General features: G+C 40.5%; 1 protein-coding gene across 1 annotated transcript; it reads left to right on the plus strand.

Annotated features, from left to right (window-relative positions):
- Nucleotides 1-233: 233 nt before the first annotated feature.
- On the plus strand, nt 234-24568 carry LOC145450068 (uncharacterized). The gene is made up of 17 exons (XM_080328546.1): nt 234-532; nt 5048-5157; nt 6937-7144; nt 7209-7399; nt 10144-10360; nt 10431-10560; nt 10678-10773; nt 13036-13256; nt 13333-13477; nt 13558-13747; nt 17129-17353; nt 17993-18162; nt 20514-20690; nt 21763-21909; nt 21986-22130; nt 23166-23329; nt 23392-24568. Exons 1-17 carry the CDS (start codon nt 334-336, stop codon nt 23633-23635), a joined length of 2979 nt encoding a protein of 992 aa, XP_080184672.1. The 5' UTR covers nt 234-333; the 3' UTR covers nt 23636-24568.
- Nucleotides 24569-26208: the final 1640 nt, after the last annotated feature.

The following is a 26208-nucleotide window of genomic DNA, read 5'->3' on the forward strand; positions in this document are numbered from 1 at the left end:
TCGCCAACTTCGGGACTGAATCATCTCTGCTTGCTCTCAATGAGCATAATCTATCAACGTTTAAGTACCACTTCATATGCATCTTTACAAAAGTAATGGACAACTTTTCACCATTTTAATCGATAACAGTAGTACAAGAGGCTTCGAATGTGCCAACGATGAAGTATAGATTTCGCATTGTTCAGCACGCGAATTGGATAATGCTGTTCGTAGAAGGTCATTTAAGACACAGATTAGGCGGAGCATCTATAAGTATAGACATAATAATAAATCAACAACTTGTAATAATCAGATGCATATCATGGTGGGTTAGAAATTACGTCTATTTCTGTTATGAGCTGCGCAATGGCTCGCGCCAAGTCCCTTTATTATGTGATGCTCATAATGCTGTTTACAAAGTCTGCGGAATCTTCAACCTGCATGAACGGATGTAATTGCGAAGAGGATTCAATAGTGAGATGTCACATTCCGGAGATAACAACTTTTACTGTTCCCGACTTACCAGAAAACACAACAGTGCTTGATTTGACAGGTAAGCTCACGCTACATTCTTCATTAAAAGAGAACTTTCAGTAATGCAAACTATTATGTCCGAAAAAGTAATTTGTCTGTCGCAAACGCTAGTCTTGGGCCCCCCATATGGGCAGTGACGAAGGAGTATATGCTGCCGCCCCTGGCTTTCGTTGAAAATGTCGCCCAAAGTGGACTGCCGCAAATTTTGAAATATAGTTTTATGTTCAATCAATCTTTTCAATAAAAATAGTTATAATTTATATGCCGCACCTCAGAAGTTCTATATTGCTTGAGAAAGAAGCCTCACTGCCTCAGCGTCAAGGCGAAAAATGAAAGACAAAAGATCGAGAACAAATAAAAGATCATTAGCCGCCTCAAAATTGAACTTTTCGATCTTTCGACGAAGCATAATCAGCGATAATATCTTCGAAATCAAGTGTTTGAACGTATAGTCTCTTTCTATAGAAAGAATCGATACAGCTGATAGTCGATCCTCACTCACGTTGGTCGTGATTTGCCGTCTCTTCGTGCTGTGTGTACTGTGTAGTGTGCGCCGAGACGTGAAGCATACCCATCGTCATGGGAATGCACGGTGATTTGATATGAACAGAACATTTTGTTGTATTCATTTCTCATTCATAATTTCATTCAATTTTCAAGTTTTTGCGAATTCAGTAATTGTAATCTAATTTGGAAAAATACTGTTGCCTGATCATCAAAGACGTTATATTGCGCTGTCGAGAATTCGCCTCAATGCCTATGTACTGCAGATGTCCAATTTCAGGCCGGATTCAAGAGTGTACCTGACCTACAATTCACACATCATCAAAAAGAGTTTTCAAAATACTTTAATTAAAAACATTTCCGGATTTCATTTTCTCCTGTTTCATTTTAAATACGGATAGCAACTTAACGCTATATTGCGCTCTCGGGAATTTCCCTCAATGGCTAGGTACCTATGGGGCTCTCGGATTATCCACCAATCAAGGAAAATCCGAGAATTATCCACGTAAAACTCAAATAACTCCGCTTCCACTAGTTGGAATTGAGTCAAATTTGTTTTACATCGTTTTTGAAGATGACTCAACGCATTCACGGGGTTGACAGAGAAATTTGATATAAAAAAAAATATTTTCCTTAATAACTTAAAATATAAATTGGCTCTGTGGCGGCGTACACTTGTTGGAATTGAACCAGGTTTGGTGTGCAGCGTGTTTTACGGTAACCTGACGATTTAATCAGTGAATGGCTGGAATCCGAAAAATATTTTTGAACAGCGCATATTGCCGCCCCTTGCACTTGCAGCCTGTCACCCCTGTCACAAAGCCAGAACCGCCAAGGGGGTGCTACGCCACTGCCTATAGGGTGTTCAGTTCACTGTTCAAACAAACTTGGATACTCTGATTGATTTGATGATTTAGAAAAATTAGGTAATATAATTGTACCTTACATGTATGTACTTGTACGGATGTCGTAAAGTACAGCCTAAGTTATGTTCATTGTTCATGTCACACGGCCAAGACTATATCTTCTTGCGCGAAAATGTTAGAGCCTTATAGGCCGAGACCAACGGGTTCAACATCCCCAGACTAAATCATCCTAGCGGCTCCAAGCCATGTACTACGAATATGCCGTTCTCTCACAATTAAGTCATATTTACCAAATTATCTAGGGCCCCTTCGAGCTTGGGCCACAACTGGGGGGGATAAGGCTGTTACGGTCTTGAAAATAATACAATGATGCAGTGGTTCTTAACCTTTTCGACATCGCGGCACCCTTTGAAGATTAACAATAGTTCGCCGCACATTAGCACAGGGGTTCTCAACGTTTTTTGGCTTACGACACCTGTAAAATACCTGCGTACTTGGCAGCACCACGTAGTCGCACAGAGGTGGTCCATGACGGATTAGGGGGAGATGTGGTACCGATGAATCAAAAATTGAAAAATGATCTCTGGCCCCCATATCTTCAGCCGAGAATAGCGGATCTTTTGCTGTCTCAACACTTTGACACAAGCTCCAACTATCGCGGGCATTTACGTGGATATCCTCCTTTTCATAAATTTTTCTATAAACGTTTAGAATTTGTTGCTCGAACGTATCATCGGTCCCCACCCGGTGGGTCCAATAGCACACGACCATGGGACCTATGAGACATACGCTCAAAACTCGAATTTTTCAACTTGTTTTGTTGTGTACTATAATTTAACCTGCAGCATGCCAACGAACAATGTTTTCGTCGCCACCTACAAGGATAAAATACATTATATCAACTCAAATGTTGGAATAAAATCACGTTTGGATTTCCGCCGAAACTTACAAAATTATTGCCACATACATCTTGCCGGAAAATCGACATTTTGTCTTTCAAATACCCCGTAATAGCGATAAAACACCACAGGTAACTATATGATTTACAGCCTCTATATATGTAGGCGTGTTTCTGTTGTAAGTGATTAGTTGGTCAAACTATTTTGCTTGATTTGGCTATGGTGCCATAGGTCCCCCACCCTATAAATATTGTGATTGAATTGAAAATAGTCCCCTCGAGGATGGTATTGATCCAAAAAATATGTGACATTATATCCCTGATAGAAGCTCTATAATTCACATTAAAAATTATTGTGGGTTTAGTAGTCTGAAAGGTGATATAGAAAAACGTGTGGATCCAAATTTACTTTGCACCCCCTAAAACCTAAATCATTTGTCACAGATCCCATAACTCACGCAGGTCGAAGTTTTTTGCATGTGAGGAAAGATTTTGCCAGCATGCCATTGTAGACAAAGTCGCGTACTGGAATCATCGGATTATCACGGAGAATTTTTCAAGTATTTTCGGTCTCAGTGTCTCATCGGTACCACTTCTCCCTACTTCTACTTATTAGACACACTCAAGTAGGCTTTGCTCTGCTTAAAATAAGATATTACGGTATATTCTATATCTGCAAACATGTCACAAATTTGTCTACGAATGGAATCATTTGACATGGGAATCGTTTTCAATCCCTCCGCCTCTGTGTTCCCAAACATTTATTTTACAATTCTAGTGCAAGCCGGAAGAATAAATTTCTTCCCGTCCATGTGCGGTTTTGAATTTTTAGCTATTACCTCTGGTACCCTTGCCTGCACGATCTCGTTGAAACTTCGAGCTGCGCTTTGATACTATTTCATAAGATTCGTTTGATGACAATACACTCTGCCCACTACCGCATTCTCGATGTAATTAACCATTGCACCAAAAAGGCCAATCACGGTCGCCGCTAACCAATACAGAACAGAGGGTCAGAGGCGTAGGCCAATGATGCTAAGCGCATTACCACGCAAATCGCTCGCATTAGTTCCGACAAACCGAGATAATGACCTCAGCGGCGGGGAAATTTGCTAACTGAAATAATTTGATCAACTTTACATTCTCAATTCGCCTGCAACATAACGTTGCGCTCCGAGCCTACATTTTAACCGCAGTCCCGGTACGCTGACTGGCTGAATAATTATCGAAATGTGGATGGCTTTTCGAATTTGTAAACGTGAACATCACTTCCAAAGGAGTTCAGAAAGGCAAAGAGGATTTGAAAACTGCATTTTCGCACAGGCGCCGCATTGTCCGCTCTTCTCTGCGATCAATCAACGTATTGATATTGTGCAAAACAGCATTGAGTCTTCAAGGCACGGGATATGTCGTTGTCGGGTGAAGCGAATTCGCGGGGGATATTGATTGCGTGCATGACAACAATTTTGATGTTTCAAATGTGCAAACTTCACACCGAGCATGATTTATATCAGGGGCGGGCAACTTCTCCGGTCGGCGGGTCGGATATGGGAAAATGAAGTACTTGATGGGCCGGATTACAGAATTAATCGCGTATTTATTTACCTATACAATGAATAAATCGTATCTAATGTAAACTTTAAGTTTAAAGCATAGAGACCAAAATCAGTATTAATGAATTTATTAGCAAACGATGATGAAGTCAATCAGAGAACTTTGCTCGATCAAAGTTGTCAACGAGTTCTTTGAAGTCTGGCTGCATGTCGTATGTAGAAACTGCAGGTGAGATGAACATCAGTTATAGTGGAGCGCAGCCTTGTCTTGTTAATGTTCGTGGTCGAAATGTATGCTAGCAAATGCATGTAGACCCGAACAGAGCAAGTAGTTTCATGATCATCTTTCTCAGGTTGGCAAACTTGGATTCATTCTGTGACGCATAAAATTTGTCGATACTTTCGTACGTTGCCCGTCTCTGATTTATATTATTGATTGTTTGCTAGAATATAATAATTTTGCGCATTCTTCAAAACTTCGAAGGAGTCTATCGCGGCACCCTTGCGAGACGTAAATGGCACACTGGTTGAGAACCAGTGGTATAGTGCATGGTAATGGTCAATGATAAAAATTTTCACCTGGAAAACTTCTCCAACCGTGAGCCTCATTTTGATAAACTATGCATCTGACCGCCGGATCACTGGGCAAATATCTTTTCAACAATGACTTGACGAATTGTCGAATCAACTATATGCGGTATTTGTCTGTTCAGGTAACAGCGTCATGCATTTACGTCGCGGAACATTGGAAGACTACGCCGAGCTGTCGGAACTGAGATTGGCGAATAATAAGATATATTCGATTCAAGCTGGAACATTGAAGGTAATAGCCTATACAGGTCATGCAATTAAATTCTGTGGTCGGCTTGCAAATATGTGAACTCGTAACGCTTAATACCGGTGGTACATCAACATCGTTAAAGCAGGAATTATGTAGGCCTACTACTGAGCACACGTAATAGCAAATGATGAGTAGGGCGATTTTTTTGACATGTCAAAAAATGACAAAATTGTTTACAAATTCAAAATTCCTTTGCACCCTGCATTTCGTTTGTCTCGTAGATTTTTCATTGTCGGTGAACTTATCATTTCACATTTTACAGCTTGTAGCCTACCTTATAGGCCAACCGTTGTAGACGGCCCATCGTCTGCTCACTGTGAATGATAAACATTCAAATGAGACAAATAGGTTGGCATGGTGTTACTATCGAATGTTAACATTCGATAGTGTTATGTTCAATGTACCGTAATATCCTAACTGCAGCAGACTGCGTGCTGGGCATCGCATGGTTCTTATATTAAGAAGCGCGTGGTGAAAAATTATAATGTATACACCATTGTCAGAATGAAGCAAAACGGTGTGTCACCAGCAGTGTACACATATCTTCAGTGTTGTCAGTCAACAACTGCTGCTGAACGTTCTTTCTCCATTCTTTGCAAGCTACTTAGTAAAGACAGCTACTTTCTACCCGATAATGTAGGAAAGTATCTTTGGTTGAACTACAACAAATTTTAATTATTTCTACCATACTACGTGATGTAACTACTGGGATTCTTCATAGGGTCAGATTTCGTTGAAATATATTTTTTTCATGTTATAATTTGACAGTTTTTGAGTCAAAAAAGTTTTTTCAAGTCAATATCTTCACTTCGTGAGGACAAACAGTTTCAACCAGAGTTGAAGATAAGTAGTACAATTTTAACATTATGCGGGAAGACACCTAATTTGCATACGTTAGGTCAAAATTTGGTCGATCTTTCTGTTTTTAGGTTAATAAATCGTCCTAATGATGGGCCATTGTGTATACAAATTTCATATTGGATGACATATCTTGCCTGCAATTTTGCAACTTAACTATGTCACTGTAAACTGAAAAATGGATATTCCTGATTTTCAGCGTGCGCTGCAATGTAAACGAAAATTTTATATTTCGCTGATTTCCCCCCTAATGTATAGGGTGTAAATTCGGTAAACGGCCCTTTCATGAACCACATTGTGCTTTCACACCCTCTCAATGGTTGAAACATGAGTCAAATACACCGGAACGTTTCATAAAGGGGATTTAGAACATCACAGAACCTAGACTACGGCCCCGGCATACACTAAAATTACACATAGTTTCCATCCTTGGATGTTTCGAAATTATAACCAGTTTCCAGCCCAGCCCCCTATTTAACTCGCGCAAGTCGGAGTAACGATTGAGGATAGCTTCTGCCGGCTTGCCATTATTAACAAATTTACAGAGTGGAACGATTGGTTTGTCCTAGTGTTTTCGCCCTAAGGTGTTGTTGTAACTAATGTGCATATGTATTAAACCAGGGGCAGGTAACCTATTTCAGCAAAAAGAACCATATTGGACCAATATTTTCAACGAGCAGATTATGTATCCACCGCAGGCTCCTTAGTCGCAGATTATTTAATAGCTCATGCTCAATTTTTCATCTTTGATAGAGGAATTAATTACTGGAAGTGAAGCCAGTATATGATGTCGTGGCACATGATACAGAGGTCATTTCGCATGAGATGAATGAGGATTAGGCATATACATCGTGCATGGCGTTCGTCAACTTTCATGGAAGTTGCTATAACTATATTTTTCAGAACAAAAACATGGAGAAGTTGAACTTAGAGGATAACAATATCCATTTTCTCGCAAACGAGACGTTTATTCATCTGCCGAATCTGCGCTTCGTCAATATCAGTAATAATCGCCTTAAGGAATTCCCAAATTTTGAGGAAAATATAGAATTAGAAGTTCTATCAATATCGAACAATAAAATATCTGCAGTAAAAGATGGAGCATTGAAACGTAAGACACATAATAATGCAATTATACCTCGGACACGCATTCATTGGTGATGCTCTTCTTACAGATAACACAAACCTGCGCGAGATTTATCTAAGCTCTCTGAGTATCAAATACCTGACGAAGACTGTGCTTCCCGATGACAAGTCTAACTTTACGGTGGTGGACTTGAGGGATAATCAACTGTGGACAGTACCTAGCGTCATTAAAGAAATGAAAAACCTCGAAAAACTATATCTGTCCTCCAATCCTATCAAGGTACAGTATATACTACAGCATGGGTATTGAAATAATGTGGATACAGAATGCTTTTCTACAGCAGATCACATCGACAGTTTCCACCGTACGGCTATACCTAGTCTAAAAGTGGCGAGATGCTTAGACCCAGGTAGACTTCAGAATCTCAACCTGAGCGTTGAAGGATTATCCTCTCTCCTCTTCCCTAATCAAACCGCGTAAGCTAGGTGTTCTTAAAATATGATCCACGAACGCCAAAGCGGCCCGTGAACTAGTTTTACGGGTCCGTGAAAGGGTAGTGTTGAACTGCAAGAAACTAGAAATCCCGATTCCTATCCTTTGACAATGACGCCGTGAGTGCTATTGTGACTAATACCTTTTCTAGTGATAGTCGTGGAATAGCCTTAATACCGTTGAGCTTAATGTGATGACCTTCCTATTTATTTTAGTCATAGGCTTCTGAAATTCTATGGGTACGCGAAACCGCCCACAGAATTTGAGGGGGTCCGCGATCAAAAAGTTTAAGAACCCCTGGCGTAAGCTGGTCACGTGTTCAAAGTCTGCAGCTCATGAATCACAACGAAGAATATCGGCTTGGTGTTAAATTAAAAAACGACCAATGTACTTATGTTTTTGAAAGACCATGAATACGAAAAAAACTGCAGCCCTATACCTAAACTGAAAGGACTTGTACTGCCACCACTGTCCACAATATTTGTAGTGCTTTGCCCAGCAGGAACCCTCGTTGAAACCAACTAGAGTAGCCTATATTAATTAAAATGATTGAGTCGAGTGTGAAAATTCGAATGCGGGGAAGCTTATTATAATATCGGTAACATATAGGTGGCGCGATGCAATCTCGAATTTATGGTTACTTGGTCAGATAGTCGTGTGAATGAGATTGGTGTAGGCCTACTACTGTTGACAGGCATAATGAAATACGGGACTACAATTGTATTCAGTGTTTGCTAAAGGTTGTAACTACCAAGTCCCCCTTCACGAAGTCAGTTGGGGGAAATTCAACTATATGGTGAGACTGAGGCCCCCTTTGAGTGGTACTTGAATACTTAGGCTTATAGGACTCGACTGGTAAGCTATTACACTCGACTTCTAAACGATCCTGTATAACCGTGCCGGGAAGAGGTAGGATTACAATGCAATAAAAAAAACTACTACTGCAGTAGATATCTGTTAGTATAATCAAATCGATTAAAAACGTGTGGGCGTTTCTTTTCAATGCGAGCACGCAAACCCAGAGGTGGTCGGTAACGAAGTACTTCTACTTTTTGGAAGTACTCAAGTAGTTTTTATCTACTTCTGGTACTTACTCAAGTAGACCTTATTTTCTCGACTTCTGCTTGGTAATTAGTGATCTACTTACTTACTTTACGTTATTTTCAGTTTGTCAAGTAGAAGTAGTTTAATCCCCCAATACGAAAGATATCCTGAGGAATTTAGGGGCTGTTTTTACGGAGTACCAACATTTAATAGTCATAAATGTCAAGAAAAGCTCATAAATTTTGTTGCGCTCCGCGCACAGCAGTTATGGAGTGGCAAATATGTTTTCACGAAAGTATCAGTGAATAAAATTTAGGTACCGGACTGCTTGGTTCCGCTCACACCGCATTGTCGCCTATATCAAATATTTCAATACAATAAATAGGGTCCACCATAACGTTTGAAACTACCGTTTTGCAATGTAGCAATTACCTACCATATAATAATCTATCAGCCGATAACGTGTCCTGCTAATCTGGAAAATCCGGCTTTTTTAAGGTTACACCTGTTTCAGCAGATCACCTTTGAAGCTTTATGGACAAAAGCCACGAAATATATTTCCCGCTTTTTATGTAGTGGCATTTGTATTTCAGTTTCAATTTTTTCAACGAACACAACAGTCATATTCGCAATTTATCCACTTAAAGCTTTTCAACTGACCCTCGTCGGGAGTGGCCGTCAGTAAATACGGAGATTGCAACTCGAAATATAAAGATGAAATATAGGTAGTGTGACGTAAGAATGGTATAACAACAACAACAACAGCAACAACAACAACAACAACGAGAGAATTCACAAAACGCGAGCGTTGAGCAAAAATGCAATTAGTGCTATGCAAATTGAGTATCATACTTTAATTTCTAATTACTTCAATTCTTTTGTCTACAGAACATACATGTTGAAGCATAAAAGCAAGTGTTGTAATGCCTCTATTTTTCGAAAATAAAGCTACACTAAATATTAATTTTACGATTCACAATATTTGTTATTAACGTATACTAATCGCGCAAAATATTGATACCATATCCGATACAACTAGCTTATCCGTATTGCTCTCCGCGCCATGCCACGATATTGTCTAAAACCGGGCCTTCTAGCAAGCAAAGGGTTAGTACCGCATTTCCATATCAATACTATAATTCGCATCCCATGATGCGAAAGAATGCTTATTCTGCCGAAAATCGATTCCTCCTGGGTGCATCAATATACGAATCAAGTTCTTTGCACCTATACCGCATAGCTCAATTTGCAGCTTTTGTCAGTCCATGCGAACGAATTAAGACTGTTTTCAATACTACTTACTTACTTGAGTAGATTTAAAGTCAGTCAATTCTACTTCTACTTAAAGTAGTTTTAGGTGACTCATGAAACAAGTACTTCTACTCGTACTTGAGTATATTTTTTTCGTCGCTACTTCAACTTCTACTTGAGTAACTTTCTTGACTACTTTGACATCCTCTGCGCAAACCACGTACTTTCAACTGCAGACGTTCGCGTCTCAAGATTTTCGACCACTCGGCAAGCTAAGAGCATTGGAGATGGCGAACGTCGGAATGAAGGAAGTACCGGAAAATTTATTTTGGTTGCCGCTACTGAAGCATCTTGACATAAGCCGTAACCAGATCAGTGGGAGTTCTCTGCGAAATATTCAGTTCTCCAACCTCGCGACCCTAAAAATGGATGGAAATCGTATTGGAATAGTTGGTTAGCAGTGATTTTATGAGAGTATCTTCTCGGTCAATCTTCTTATCAACCTGTATATTTCACTGAACAGCTGATGATGCCTTTGCGGGAATACCAAATTTGGAAGTGTTGGCCGCTAGCTCGTGTGATATATCCGTTGCGCAAGCCCGTGCATTCACCACGTTACTGAAGTTAAGAATATTGGATCTTAGTAGTAATAAGTACGCATCGTAATGGCAATAATGATTTACAATTGCAATCAGTAGTAATGAAGTTGAAGCCTATATCTACTATCGGTTGTCGATCAAGGTTCATTTTGGGCTCTGTAAACATTTCAGCTTGAATACCCTCCCGACATTGCAAGAAAACAGATACCTTGAAGAGCTATTTCTCGACAATAACGAAATACAAGCACTGAATTTTAACAGTTTCAAGTAAGTTTTTTAAAAATATGTTTTTCTTTTTTTTCAACATCATTTGGTAGGTTATTATGGAGGAGCACATCAGTATATACTATGGGTCTACACTGCAGTCAACATATTGATTATAATTTATAAATTATAATCACAGACACTCAAACTTTTTTGGACACCCCCCTTGATGACAGTGACAAAATTCGCGCCCCCTTATCGTCATATCAAAAAGTATTTAAAAGAGCAACCATGAATGTTTGCAATCCCAACGCATACTTTGATGGCATGAAAGGTTATCATTAGTGCAAGTTTTTGTCGCAGTTAAATCCGTGGAAAGTTGCATTTATTTTTCACAAAAGTTGCAGTAAAAAGTTGCATTTATTTTTTTCACAAAAGTTGCACCGAAAGACCACATTTTGGTCGGTTGACTAAAAAAGGGTCAACTTTTCGGCTCAGCTCCCGAAATACGTTAGAGCGTTACTTCAGTGCTGATTTACGGTATTTCAGTCGAATTTGGCCGTATATTTCACCAAAATTCTCAAAAAAACAGTGACATAATCAAGCGATCTATTTACATATACTGCCAAATATTCCAGTAAAAAGTTGGTTGTATGACGAAAAAACTTTCATGAAAAATCGAAAAAGTTGCATAATGTTGCAATATAAGATTCCTTCAAACAGCTTAAAACAGCATTCTACAAAACTTCCGAGTTTTGAGAAGCTGTAAAAAAAGTTGCAAAAGTTGCAAAATCTTGCCCTAGTTATCACTGTTGAGAGAACTCTCGATTATGAAATCCGGACTAGACTCGGGGCAACAACTATGAGATGAAAGCAAATCGCACCGAGCGTGAAATTAATTTCAGTTGAATAGTTTGTCAAGAATGATCATGTTTAATGGTAGCATGTATAGCGCTAGCAGACACATTACAGATAGGCCTATTTAAGCGATTTTGGTGTCTGTTCCCTTCTATTTCTTAATTAGGTTTGGTTGAAACGTATAGCTGACCATAAGCTGAATCAAAAACCAATGGCGCTAGCCAGCACACGCCATTCAATCTCGGCCCTTCTTAGCGGGACAATTAATAATAATCTTTCTGTTCGGCAAGAGAATCATTAGTTTGATCACTTTCGGGCCGCCATAAAATGAGCTGCTTAAGAGCTGCATTCCACAAAATGTGTCCTAATTGAGTATACTCGGAGGGGCTACACCGACGTTCTAAGCCACTTCGTTTTAAATCCATGTATCTTCTTTCAAAAAGCATATTATACATGATATATGGCTTGGTCCTAATAGCAAATATCTTATTTCTCCATAAGTTTGTGTCTTTCTAAGTAATCGATCTGCATAGACATACAGACTGACAGATAGGTCACAGATGACCACAGATGCTTGACAGACAGGCCATAAAAGCATCATCTAACTACACGCATTCACCAGCTAATCTTATTTCAAAAACATCTTCTGATCGGTTTAAGGTCCGGTTTCAGTCATAATCTAGCGTCAGTGTATGGGTATTGCGACGCCACTATGACATTTAAATCGCAATTTAACTGGGACTAATGCCGTTATTTAAACTTGTAACTCTCAGCGAAAATTAAACTAATTACAAGTTCATAAAATTTACTTCTCTCAGGTGACTTTTCGCGCCTCCTTCAGATGCTTTCACATTCCTCTACCAGTATGAGAACCACTGCTGTAGATTGTGACCTGAAAGGATAAGTCCGAAATACTCGGTGAAGTAGTCTATAAGTATATCAAACACTAACTTGTCAGCAAGTAGATAATAAATCAAGTTGATCAGAGGCAAGCACAACACTTGCACCTGCACCGCAAATGAAAAACTGTTGAATTAAATTTACTCATGATGCAGGTCGACCTTCATTAAGTACAATTTATAAAAATGTGTTGACACTTCTCGATCACAAAAAATAAAACAGCACATCTAGGATTCAAACTCTCATAAGTAACAGAAAATTCACTATGAATTGTGATCTCGACTTCAGTTCGGTTTATTAGCAACTTTTATCAGTTCAATACACCAGAAAAATTGCGACATAATGAAAAGATAGGAAGGTGTCGAAACGACTTGGAGTAGTTTTCGGAATCAGACGCCAACCTGGGCCTAGTCGATTTAAAGGGGAGGCATGCACACTGAATGAAAAGTAAAAGAAGATAGTATAGAAGTAAGCGACAAAATACGATGATTCGGGTCATTCCTGCTACACAAAAGAGCTATAGTTTTTCTGCTCAATATTTATCACGTATTGTCATTTTCACTGCAGAAGAATGGAAAACCTAAGGCTGTTGTCGCTAGCTAACAACTCGTTAACTACTATTGGGAGATCATACCTTCCCGGCGAATTGACTATTACAACGCTTAACCTTTCCGGAAACAAATTTCAATCGCTTCCTGGGGCGATAGTGGACGAGTTGACTCGTCTGAAATCTCTCGACATGTCCGCGAATTCAATATACGGCGAATTTCCTCTTACGTCAATCTCAGGTGAACTACATAATTTTGATGTATAACGAGTGTTTGTAATTTTTATGGTTAGTTCTTAACTCTTGACGTTCTTCAGATCTTGAAAACTTGCAAAGCTTCGATTTGAGGCGCAATAACATCAGCAAAATTTCGCCCGACACAGATACAATATTTTGGAGCATAGAGAAATTGTATCTTTGCGAGAACAATATCACCGAATTGGACAGCTCGGTTCTTGACAAGTGAGATATATACCTGCGATTATGTGTAGAACTTCATATGTCACTATGTATTGTAGGCCTATATGTATTGAAACATTCAGATTTCCCCAACTTGAAGAGTTGTACGCTGACGGCAATTCAATCGAGACGATTTCAGATTCGAGTTTCTACTACAATCCGTTTCTTCGAAAGTTGTTTTTGAATAGCAATTCAATCAAGGAAATTTCGGGCGATGCATTTTCACAATTAACCGAACTTGATGAATTGATGCTGATGGATAACAGTGTGAAGGTGTGTGGATCGGCGGTAAATACGCGACAGAGGTGGTCCAACGTATTCGTTGACGTTAACTCAAATAGGAGCGGGATCGTGTTTACCAACGCGTATAGAAGTGGAAAACCGTAGATTTGAAAAGTGAACAATTGTAAATAATTCTGGAAAAGAGTCTTTTGAGTAATGATTCCAACTAACATGTGGCGGATTTCAAAGTTGCAGTTGGTAACGCATCTACCAAACGAACACATAGGATGTCTAATATTGCGAAGAGGTGCACTTTCCAACTAATTTTTGGAAATAGTTGCGATGAGGAGCTATAGTTGCCAACAAAAAAACTGTCATCCGCCAAGGGGGAATGTGACTTGGAAAATTGTTCAATGTTCATACTTGCTAGTATTATAACAAACATAACTGAATATGCCACAACCAATTTTCATAAGTCATTGAGCATTGCCGCTTTCAGTAGGACTTAATTATTGTTGAAATATTTTTTGTAATTTCGGTGTCTGAGGAAGACAACGGGATGGTGCTAACCCCAAACAGGTTCTGGTTCGTGCGAAAACGAATGTACACAACACATTAAAATTTCAAACTGTTGTGATGATACTATATGTACGTGGGATACTCTCACAGGGTAGCGGAACCGGAGTCGTGGTGCTTTAGTTTCATTAAAGTTTTTCTTGGTGGAGTCGGAGTCACAAAAATTGTGTAACCCGATTTGGAGTCGTCGTTAGGACTATACATGTACTAGCTGGAGTTGCTAAAATGCTGACCCCGGCGACTGTAAATTCAAATCAAATGTTCTCAAATCTTACTAAAAAGTGCCATTGAAGTTATTTATATATATCAGGGATGGCTATTCACGGTCGAATTTCGATTACTTATGTAGCCTAAGGCAGCATTTCCTGGACATAGTCGCAGCGAATTAGCTGGACACCAAATACTCATGTTAAACTGTCCATGTCCATTTCCGGCGAACTAATCTACTTCTTCATATCGTCTTACAATGCGCATCGAAATCACTATGGTGGTCATGTAATGAATAGTTACTGGGAGTGGTTATAGTCGCGCGATGCGCGAAAAACTTTTCAGATTCTCGAATGAATTTCGCCAATAATATATTAGCATTTTCACATATCACTATCAAATATTTATCCTTTATCAGCCGATGTGATCAGATTCACCGGTAGAGTTAATGGAGGGAGTATTTTCGAAAATTTAGGGCAAGTTATAAATCAGTGGTTCCTAACGTGGGCGATTTTGAGAAACGAGGGGGCGAAAATGCCAAAGGGGGCGAATGGGGGGCGATGGGGGCGAAAATGTTAAGACGTTCAGTGAGATGTATTTAAGGAAGTGTCTATAGGGGTCCGGTACCGAACGAATAGACGTAGACGCTTTCTCAGGCTATTTGACCGGCAGATCTGTAAGCCACCCTAAATGTTATAGTGTTCCCGAATCAGACACTTAAATATATATGTAGCAGATGCTTGGATGTGGGGAGTTACCGAGATGCGGCACCATGCCGGTAGTTATGTACCGCATAGCGGTGGTTTGGTACGTTGTACGCCTCTTTTACAGCGTCGAGTCCCGCAGGACAGATCAGTAACCAGACCTGGGTAGCGAATAAATGACAGTCAACCGAGGTCTCTAAAATGGTTCACATTGTCCCAACGGTCCGTGGACACATGATCATGTCAGCATTTGACACTTCAGCGTACTACGATTGGGCATGCGACGCTTCATAATGTGGGTAAAATTTGGGTTTAGGGTCGGGTAAGGTTTAGAACAGCGGTTCTTACACTTTTTAGACACGCCCCCCTTTATGGTAGCGAAAAATTTCGCGCCCCCATTATTGTCATATAAGAAAATGCAACTAGAATGCTCGCAATCCTAACGGATATTCTGATGGCATAGAAGGTTATGAGTGGTGATGAGAGAATTCAATAATATGATATTCGGATGATACACAGGGCAAAAACAATAAATTGGAGGTAAATCGCGCGGATTTTTCCGGTACCGGACGAGTAATCACTGCCTATATTTAATTAACACGGTCAAAAATGCACGTCAAGACGGCTCATTCTGCACATGACAAAATAAAAGGTCAACTAACTGGAGAGTAGACGCGGAAACCAGTTTTCCGAGCACCTACCACCTTGGAAAAAATGGGCTTTTTTCAGTAAATTCACCGCTCACCAGCGATCAGACTATATGTCCTCTTTTTTTCGAATCTGTAAATATGGGGGCGAAAATTTGTGTCGAGGTAGATAAGGGGGCAATCAGTCTAAAAAGGTTGGGAAACTTTGTTATAAATGATGATGCATATTAGGGTGGGCCAATTGGTGTTGGTCACTTTGTTTCATGCTGTTGTTTCTTGACCTCCCATCAAGATTGTCGGTATAGTGGTGAGATATTAGAATCTCCCAGACGTACCAGAAACTAATTTCTTTCCAGTGGAGCACACGATTCCGGATCTGTACTTTGGGGTTCAGAATGCAAAGGAGGGAATCAGCAATTATATTGCGACTTCAAACTGGACACTGTAAATTGAACTCGCACCTCCAACGCATGGGTTGTCACGACAGTGGTCTCTGCGAAACGTGCAGCGTACCAGAAACTGTCGAACATTTTCTACTGACGTGTCCTCGATACAATCACCAGAGACAATATTTAAAAAACGTAGCCGAACGTAGCAGTGTGAGCTTTTCGTTGGAATGTCTGTTAACTGATCCGCACATGGTTAATGCGATCGTAGAATTTGCTGTCTTGTGTAGGCATATCTGATTCAACTATAGCTCCCTCAGGCCTGGTGCACAAGACCCTAGTAGTCGAGCACCATAAAACCCCTTATACATACATACTATATATTTAAATTGAAAATGAAGTCGCATTGAATCGCGCCCCGAGCGAATAAAATTTCAAGATCAATTAGATCTCTCAAAGAATAAGTAATCTCTCAAAAAATCGGGAGACAACTCGTAAATTCAATTTTCATGTCGACGAACTCCAACGCATACTAATTGAATTACGTGACCACGGTCGCACAGATTTCGTTCTGCCTCGGCAGGCTGTTCACCCCTGATTATTAATTATTAATATATTATGCAGTTTTTCACGTAGGCGGACCTTCAAAAACTTAATTTCTTTCTTAGAGCACATTTTTTAAATATATAAAATAGGTTGATTCTCTTGGTAATAATAATAATAATTAATAACCGAAAATTTAACAAACGATAAAAAAACTTTTGAGTTGATTATTCCAGGAATGTTGGTGTCGGTATATTGAAAATGTCTGCAGTAGGAGTTGGAGTCGGTAGTCAAGTGAATCGACTCCACAGCCCTGCCCTGAAATCATGTCATATATGTTAACCAATGAATGCTATTTTCGTGATGCAGGACGTTCCAAAGTTATCAAATAATATTGGACTCAAAGCTCTTGGTCTTTGCAATAACCCGATCGGAAGTATGGGGAGCGCAGCTTTATCCGGACCAAAAGGATTGGAGACCCTTCTCCTTCGTGGAACCGAAATCTCAACATTGCAAGCGGACGCGTTTGGCGATGTTAGCAGCATTGAAAATCTGGATCTAGCGAACAATAATCTGTCATCAATTCCAAACGTGGTGAGCATGCCGGGCATTAACAAATCCGTGAAAAGGCAATGACATCCCATCGAGACAGTTAATTTTAAATTTAGAGTGTTTTATGGAGAATAATGTCAAATGGAGTCTTATTGCTAAAGAAATGCAAGAACGATGAAATATAAGATAAAATCCATTAATTCTTGTCATAGATCATTGGACCTGGACAGTGGACATGTTGTATGTATAATTGTATATGTATGCATTAATGGTCACAACACAGTCGAGCTTATCGCCTTGTTAGGCCTTGTTCTCCACGACACGCATTTCATAGTGTTCACGAGTCTTTGCGTTCTTGTATTCCCGTGGACGTCTTTCAATCTCTCTAGCAGTCATTCTTCATTATCTCGCTCTCCCATGAGTCCCCATCGTGGACGTTGCTGCCGACTTGTAACTTGGTTTACCTTACGTCTGGACTTTTCAATGCACTGAAGCAGTAGTGAGGTTGGCAACGAGTAGACCAGTTAAACCTCCGACACGTAGAAGTTGGTCAGAGCCGGGAATCTAAAGCGCTTTCATTGGTGTCGTGACCCTGGGAGTTCAACCAACTGTGCCATCTGAGCTTCCCTTCCCGGATAGGTTATTTGCTGTGGGGTAACCAAGTTCTCCGTTTTTCAAAAGGTACGCAGCATGACTTCACTTCGTAGTCTTGAATTGTCTGGAAATCCAATCGCAAAAATGCCGCCAGATGGTTTAACAGGACTAACGGGCCTTCGTGTCATGCACCTTGATAAAATGAAATTGTCCTCCTTGGATGTAACGGAGTTGGTATTCATTATGCCAGGACTCAGGTGAGTGCTCAATATCTGCGTTCCTCGGCTATCGAAATTTATATAGCAAATATTTTTTGTGAAGCTGTTTTGATATTTTACAATTGTAAAGGTGGACTGTTAGTTTTTTGAATTTAATTTTTATTGTTTATCATTCGTATACTCTTATCTAATAATATCTGGAGCAAAGATATCGCGTATTTACCTACCCCATGTTAGCTTCAAAATTTGGAAAGAACTTTCTGACATTTTGTCGTATCATCACAAGCTTGAAAAAGTTATATGTGTCGTAAATACATTTTTATCCAATTGTTGAAAATGTATACTTATAACTAGGTCTGGGCACAATGATTCGAGTACTCGAATCTGAATCTAGTATTAATTTTAATGATAATAACACATTTCTGAAGTCATAATCATATCACAACATTGTCACAAAGTGCAATGAAATCGGCATGGCCGAAAAATACCATAGGATCTTTAATGTGATGGAAAACAGGCATGCTATTCTTTGATGTGGCATAAAAGGTACATATTTCCACTTTGACATACTATATTTTGTTATGACGTCATAATGAGTGATACTCGAATACTCGACTCGACTCGAAGCATAATACGTGATTCAGAATCGAATCACTCAGGTATATCCGATTTTGCCCAGCCCTACATAAAACTGTGACTAGGGTTGCATTTAAAACAAAAATCAATTTGAAACAACCATGTTTAGAATATAGCCATCGCTTTATTGTGACGTCAGAGTGGATTGACCTAGACAATTGAAAATATATGGTAAATATGGCTCCTTCGACGAAAAGAGCTTCCGATCACTGTCATAAACAGACTAAAAATATCTTTAATCAGTACTACATCGTTATGCAGCATTTTTACGGTCGGCAGTCTTCATCATCAGAACCCTCATTCTGATACCAATGATCTACATACGTGTCATAACTAGTGACCCAACGACGATTTCGAGGATGCCAGCCACCTAACATCGAATACGTCGTCCATATTGGGTAAAAATCGTCCGTAAAGACTCATACTTTATGTTTTTTCGGGAGTTATACACCATTAGGAAATAATTATGAAAAAAAAATCGTTTTAAAAATAGGCATTTCCCATCCGGAGACTGTCTATGCTCCGCCCTTGTAACCTTGTCCGCTGACGGAATGAAGAGTCATGACTTTTGTATCCCATCGCCGTGAGTGATGATATATGGGATTGCAAGTTAACTATTATATCTCAGGCTAATTTTTACAGAGTCACGCAAATTATTATTTTCAATTGATGATCATGGCGCACTGTAAAAAGATTTTCCAATCATATTATTTTATTTTACTTGTGGTTGCGTGCGGGGATAACGAGCTCTATAGATATCCCTGGTCGCAAAGAGCAACATGAAATCAACTGATCTAAACTGAACCATAACCGAGTTAAAACAAGAAATCAATAACATTAGTTTGTGTGCTGTTATTGATACACCACAACAAACTTTACCTCGAATTTTCATTGGGCTTTCACGGAACCCTTGAAACTAGTGAAATGACCCCTGATATATGGTGCCTCTGGTCTTGAGGGCAGTTGAGATATTGGGTCTCTCTGTCCTAGTCTCGGTCAGGGATATCTAGAACTACGGAACTTCTAGAAATCACACCGTTAGTCGAACACCTTGCACATTGTACCCAGAGAACATACCCAGCAGTTGATGGAAGCGCACATTGACAGACAACATTACTAAAGACTAGCGAAAAGAGTGTAGGCCTATTTCCGCCCGTGTACTACCCCGGATATAAGGGTGTGAATATACACCGATGTCACACGAAACCAGAGCATACCTAAGACTTATACCGCTGTATAAATCGAGTAAAACATTTTCATCCAAATCAGACAAATGACACATGCATGGCTACCAGCACAGGGTCGCAAAATGAAGTTACCGCCGTTGCTATCGGAATGATCACCCATTTAATTGCGGAATTAAACTGCGAAAGACTTAATGACAAAAAACAACACACCGTTACCTATCGAAACCCAATAAAGCTGAACCTATAGAACTCGGAAACCGTATACGTCTTACAGGCACGTCTTTCACGTCTGATAGCGGGATGAGTTTCGCCTTGTTTATGCTCGTTTCGTGTGACGTTACACACTGGGTGCCCAATTCCGTAATTCTAGACATCCCTGATGTCAGTATGAATATTATAAGTTAATATAATATTAACATAGTATGGTTATTGCTCCATATTTCTGCGCTTTTTGTACTTCATGATTGTCGAAATGAACAGGTCGCCTTTTCAATGTAACTCGTTGTATTTTCTCGCTGAATAGCCTATGCAAACCCTACGAGAACGTATTATGTTTCGCTTTAAAAGATCCATGTGGCTAGCCGGAAATCCTTGGCGGTGTGATTGCGAGATGGAGGCCTTGGCACTGGGAATCGACATTGGTCGTTCTCACGTGGAGGTTGCTGATCGATCAAAAATGGTTTGCGTCTCTCCAAGCGGCGTCCACGGCAGATTTATGGACACTCTGGATATGGGAGATTTTATGTGAGTAATGAAACTACACTTTTTATTTGCTGGAAGATCAATCTTTTCGTGGCAACTCAATGTTATGGCGTTTTGAACAGAAAAGAATGAAAAAAATCACTATGGTGTACTGCAGGGGTGAGGACTCTTACCGTTTTTTCGTCGCTTGATGTCGTATTAACTACGAATCAACCGGTGTCCGGTCAATACCGAGAATGTTATTACCGAGAATGCTATTACCGAGAAGGACAATACCGAGAATGGACAATACCTAGAATGGACAATACCTAGAATGGACATTACCGAGAATGGACACCACCGAGAATGGATATTACCGAGAATGCAATATATGCAATACAGGCATGTTACACATATGAACAGATCGTGTGTGTGCATCACGGCGTTGCCACATTCGGTATCGATTCTCAGGTATAAACTTCTCGACAACGTCCGTTACAGTAAGCTAGATTCTTGGCATTGTCCATTCTCGGTAATGTCCATTCTCGGTAATGTTCGTTCTCGGTAATGTCCGTTCTCGGTAATGTCCATTCTCGGTAATAGCATTCTCGGTAATGTCCATCTCGGTAATAGCATTCTCGGTAATAGTATTGAACCGAATCAACCTATCGTTGTTACCAATGTACCATACCAATCTACGTATTCAATTCCAAATTGCTTTTCTTCGCTTGACAATTTCACCAATCAATAATCGTTAGATTATATTTTCATCTGAACAAGACACACACACAATGTGATGTAATGAACAGATAGGAGGATGCCGAACGACCAGTTGTGGTCTCTTAAACTGGCATCCACCTCGGCCTAGTGCCCGGTGTGACAGTTCCTTTGCAGATGTTAGTCTCTATTCCGTGGCTCTATCTTGCTCTTTCCGTTCTTTGTGAGTGCGCTCTTTCATCGGGTCTTTTTCAGGACTTGTTTTGTCGCCGTAAGAACAGCGACGCGGGTGAAGAGGAACCCTACTACTATGCATGAATGCCTTATCCCTGGCATCACAGAACAGTTCCCGTCGCTATAAATCTATTCTTATATGCACTTTTTTATGCAGTAGCTCTAATTTTTATTCTATTAAAAGGCAATGTACACCAAGCAGAATTATAAGTATACACGAAAACAGCGCTCTAATGCGAATTCCCGTATTTGGAGAGAACGTGTTGAGCACTGTATCCTACGCATCGATCCCAGGAATAGAAAAAACTGTCAACGTTGCTGCTGGAATAAGGTATATAACTAAAACTTCATGCAGCTTACCCGGCTGTACAATTCACAAACAATTATTATAATTTAAAATTATTCAGGCAAGTTAAGCTTCGCAACTTAATTCCGGATACCAATTATATCGCCTGCGTGTATGCGAAGCATCAAGAACGCTCCTCATTTATGATTAGCGAACAAGAACCTACAACGCGCAATCATAACTCACACTCAGAATCTTGTATCAAGGTGAGTCAGTTTGCATATGGAAGACTGAACGTGGGCGTGTGACTATAGGTGGGCTATAGGCGTCACTGATATCGATTCGAATGGTTTTGATGTCGTACGATTAGATTCAAGTCTTTCGAATTCGAACATCAAATCAGATCATTCGAAGCAAATTTGCCGATAGAAGCACATTGCAGGTACACTATATTTTCTGATTTGGCAAAGCGTTTCGTCTGACAGCTCCCAATAACTATGCGGACATGTCAGAGTCGATCACGCACTTAAAGATCGCGTAAAACCTGGATCGGTGGCGTAAAACATCATCGGTATTTTAATCCAATTGATAAAAATCATTAAAAATAACGATTCGATTGGGATGTGGACTTTGCTCATCCAACAGATTGAATTTATTTGGTCTTACCAGTAATTTTTAAAGGGCGGTCACAGTTGCGCATGATCGATTTGCGATGAAATTGTGGGTCCATTCAGAATACATATTAACTATACGCCATAACTATATGCCACGATTTACTGTATCAAAATGGCGTCCCAACAACACTCCCAATATTTGAAATAACGAAGTGAACACTGTAGGACAGGGGCAGCGAACCCGTCGCTTGTAAGAAGTTTCTGAGTGACCCAAGCGGTAATTTTATAGAAATTCGTATTATTATCAAATTAATCGATGCCTTAATTTATTCTGAACTTGCCAGGTCAACCCAAAATCTGGTTAGCCTGACCGCGAAATTGGTGTGCTGATGATACTGATGACTTGGCTTTTAGTCATCAGCTACCTTTTCCGGCATGAACCTTTTTGTTCGACGGGCCACATGCGGTTTACGAAATATTGTGCGGGCGATTTGAGTGCCGTGGTCTGGATGGAAGCGATGACATTTTTTCAGTCATCAGCACTCAAATCGCCCGCACAATATTTCGTAAAGCGCATGTTACCTGTCGACCAAATAGATTGGCCGCCGATCGATTGACACACGATGAAGCGCGGGCCACATATGGTATCGCGACTCGTGAAGCTGAACCAGCACGATCCCGTTTCAGTTCAGAACAACGCACCAGCGACTCGATAAGCCGTGGCTGAAAGGGGGATTCGGAGGCCCGGAATTCCGATCGCGTAATCTTCTGATCATCTATCTTGTTCTGAGCGGCGTAATTTTACTGTCACTCATGGTAGTATCGCTAACTTTCTCCTCCTGGTACAAAAGGTAAGACGCTGTGTGTTGGACTTTAGCGTGGGGTTGAAAGAAATGTATTCCGCTCTTTCAAGACGAAAGACTACGCTCAAAGACAATATCACTAGGAACGACGCAGTCGACTTTCATGACGTATTAGAGAATATTGATTCGAGTCTCGATAAAGGTACAGAACCAGTTGAAGACAATAAAATCAAAAAGCCGAAACGAACACAAAAGGATAAGCAAAACGGTACTGTGATGGAAATGACAAACGAAGGCGGATGCGATAACGAGGCGTGTGACGGCTCGACTACGCCGCAACGAACGAAACTTTGACTGGGGTCAGACCTACTTCAACATTTCCCCGACGAATTCCCTTCAGGCATAAACACATGAGTGCGCTGTTATGCATTTGTGGCGGCGTCCGGCGCCACAAACGACATGTAAATATTGTAGCGCGATGTTTTTGTTCGCGTGTATTAACAGATCATCGACATTTCGTAACTTTTTTCACGTCAATCTATGCGCCGAAAGTATTGGTAATCGGTGACCACCCAGCCTGCATGGTAAATAATTATACGTCGTTCATATACTCTATTAGAAAATAGAATGAATGAATGACCATGCGATATATGCTGGACCAAACTCCATGTCGTAGGAGGTACATAGACAGAAAATACAAATGATGACAATCTTACTCTTATTCAAGATTAAGATGTCGCTAAAATTTGTATCATTTGAAAGAGGATGGTGAATACACTAATACCTTCTATAGTAGTTTGCGATTGATCTTCATCACAATCAGCCTGCAATCAGAATGCTTCGCATAGTGACATTGTCGCAGTTTTCACTGTTTACCGATATTTCTAGTGTCATTATCGGACATGAGCTCGTGTGGAACATGAATAAGAGAGCATGTCGGATCGCCCGTTGCAAAAACGCATTTCCATGTTCAACCTATTTGACTCGCCTTGATAAATAGGCGGGTCGTACATACGCCAGACAACATCGGGAATCCCAGAGTGCATGGATTTGAATTTGAGAAGCCATGATTTGAATTTGAGAAGCCATGATTTGAAGATTTTCACCGGATTACGTTCCAACTTGGATTTACGACTATCTTTGAATCTGGATTTATATTTGGACATGGAATTTCCTCACCCTTTCGCTACCCGTAACAAGTCTTGGTGGCTATGGTTCCGTTTCGTAAGTGCTATAGTATATGAATGGTTCGCCGTGCGTTCATAATATGAAACGTTATGACTTAGAGACGACAGCATTGAAGTAGTATAAAAGCAGAAAAGAATTACGTCTTGGGCTGGGTCAAAATAGCTGACGGGTCGGGCAGCACCGTAACTGCCGCACCCCAAACCCCCCAATTAGGGGGGGCTGAGCTCGAAGGGGGCCCCAAATTATTTCGTGAATTAGCATAAATTATAGAGTATTTTTTTTTTAAATTTATGCAATTTTTTCCAAAATTTTTCGCGCTAGTCGCGATTTAAAGTTGCCAAATTTCTTGATTATTTGGTACTCTTCCCCCAAGAAAAAACACGCAAGATTTATAGAAGTGGACATATCGGCGTTGGCCATTAACACGCCACTACGCACCAAGATATATAACGATTTAGGACTTATTACATGCGACTCCAAGAAGTGTGCCAGAACGATCGGCAGCGCGAAAAGCTTGGCCGAAACGGACTGCCCTTACGCAGACCGAAAACTTCGTTATATATACAGAATAATAGGTGTAATTGTCCAATGTCCATAGACACCTAAATGACTGGCGCCATATGTTCCTGTCTTGGCAATCTGAACCTCAGAAGACAAATACCATCCAGCAGGAAAAAAATATATGCCAGTGAAGAAATACCAATATGAAATCGTGTGCGTCTTTTAGTTTAGTACGTTTGAGCGATTCTATATTTTTGATATAGCAGACGGGTCCGCCCGCCCAAGGATGTTTAATTATTATTTACGGGCCCTACAGTTTCCGGTAAATCTGGTAACGTGAGCAGAGAGGACAAGATATTGATAGCAATATATATGCCATTCCCGATCTTATTGGCGGATTGTATCATGAATTATCGAAAATTTTCGCGCTTCGAGCTGGCTCACTAAAACAGTGCAGCTAATTTCGTGGCAAAAGCGAACACTGTGATGAGGGGTCGGTTTATCACCGTATGAGAACCCAAAACCCAAGTTTTTGTGGGGGGGGGGGCGGGGCTGACGAAGTGCTGTTTCGTTCCTGCCAACGGATATACGCCCGAAGATGTCTAATTATTATTGGGCGGTCCTACACTTTAAAACAGACCTCGCTCACCTCTACCGGTAAATCTGATTACGTGAGCAGAGAGAGGGTCGAAATTGATAGCAATATATATGTAATTCCCGATCATATTGCCCGATTCAATCATGAATTACTGAAATTTTTCGCGCTTCGTGCGTCTAGGCGGGAAAAGCTGTCCCACCGAACGGACACCCAATGTAGATGTGAAATAGTGTAAAAAAGAGGACAGCGAAAGGGGGGTCTCGGGGGCAAAGCCCCCTAGAAGTTAGGTTTATCACCCCATGGGGGGGGGGGCAAGGCCAACGTTTTGGGGGGCTGACGAAGTGCTGTTACGGCCCTGGGGTCGGGTGAGACCCGCGTGCAGGCCGCCGAACCTTGATCCACTGTTGTTGTTGTATGTTGGATACGGAAAGATAGGACGTTCAAGTCCTGGAATGTTAATTTGTACGACGGCGGTTGGGTTAAGCACTCGGCTGATAATGGGTGAATGAGGTTGGCAAGGTGGTACAATGTCGGAATCGCTTCTTAGGATAGTAAGGGTGTCCGAAATATGTACATACTTATACGATCGAAGCAGGACTATCTGCAGTTGTGTTTCATGTGCAGACCGTCGGTTACGTCA

This window comes from Botryllus schlosseri, chromosome 11, assembly GCF_051294905.1.
Source record: "Botryllus schlosseri isolate E-star chromosome 11, Bs_hap1, whole genome shotgun sequence".
Taxonomy (NCBI): domain Eukaryota; kingdom Metazoa; phylum Chordata; class Ascidiacea; order Stolidobranchia; family Styelidae; genus Botryllus; species Botryllus schlosseri.

Excerpts from the sequence above, each read along its gene's own strand:
- LOC145450068 (XM_080328546.1), top strand. The coding sequence starts at position 334 with ATGAGCTGCGCAATGGCTCGCGCCAAGTCCCTTTATTATGTGATGCTC. Across the intron at positions 533-5,047 it reads AACAGTGCTTGATTTGACAG|GTAACAGCGTCATGCATTTA; the intron begins GTAAGCTCACGC and ends TTGTCTGTTCAG. Across the intron at positions 7,145-7,208 it reads AAAAGATGGAGCATTGAAAC|ATAACACAAACCTGCGCGAG; the intron begins GTAAGACACATA and ends CTCTTCTTACAG.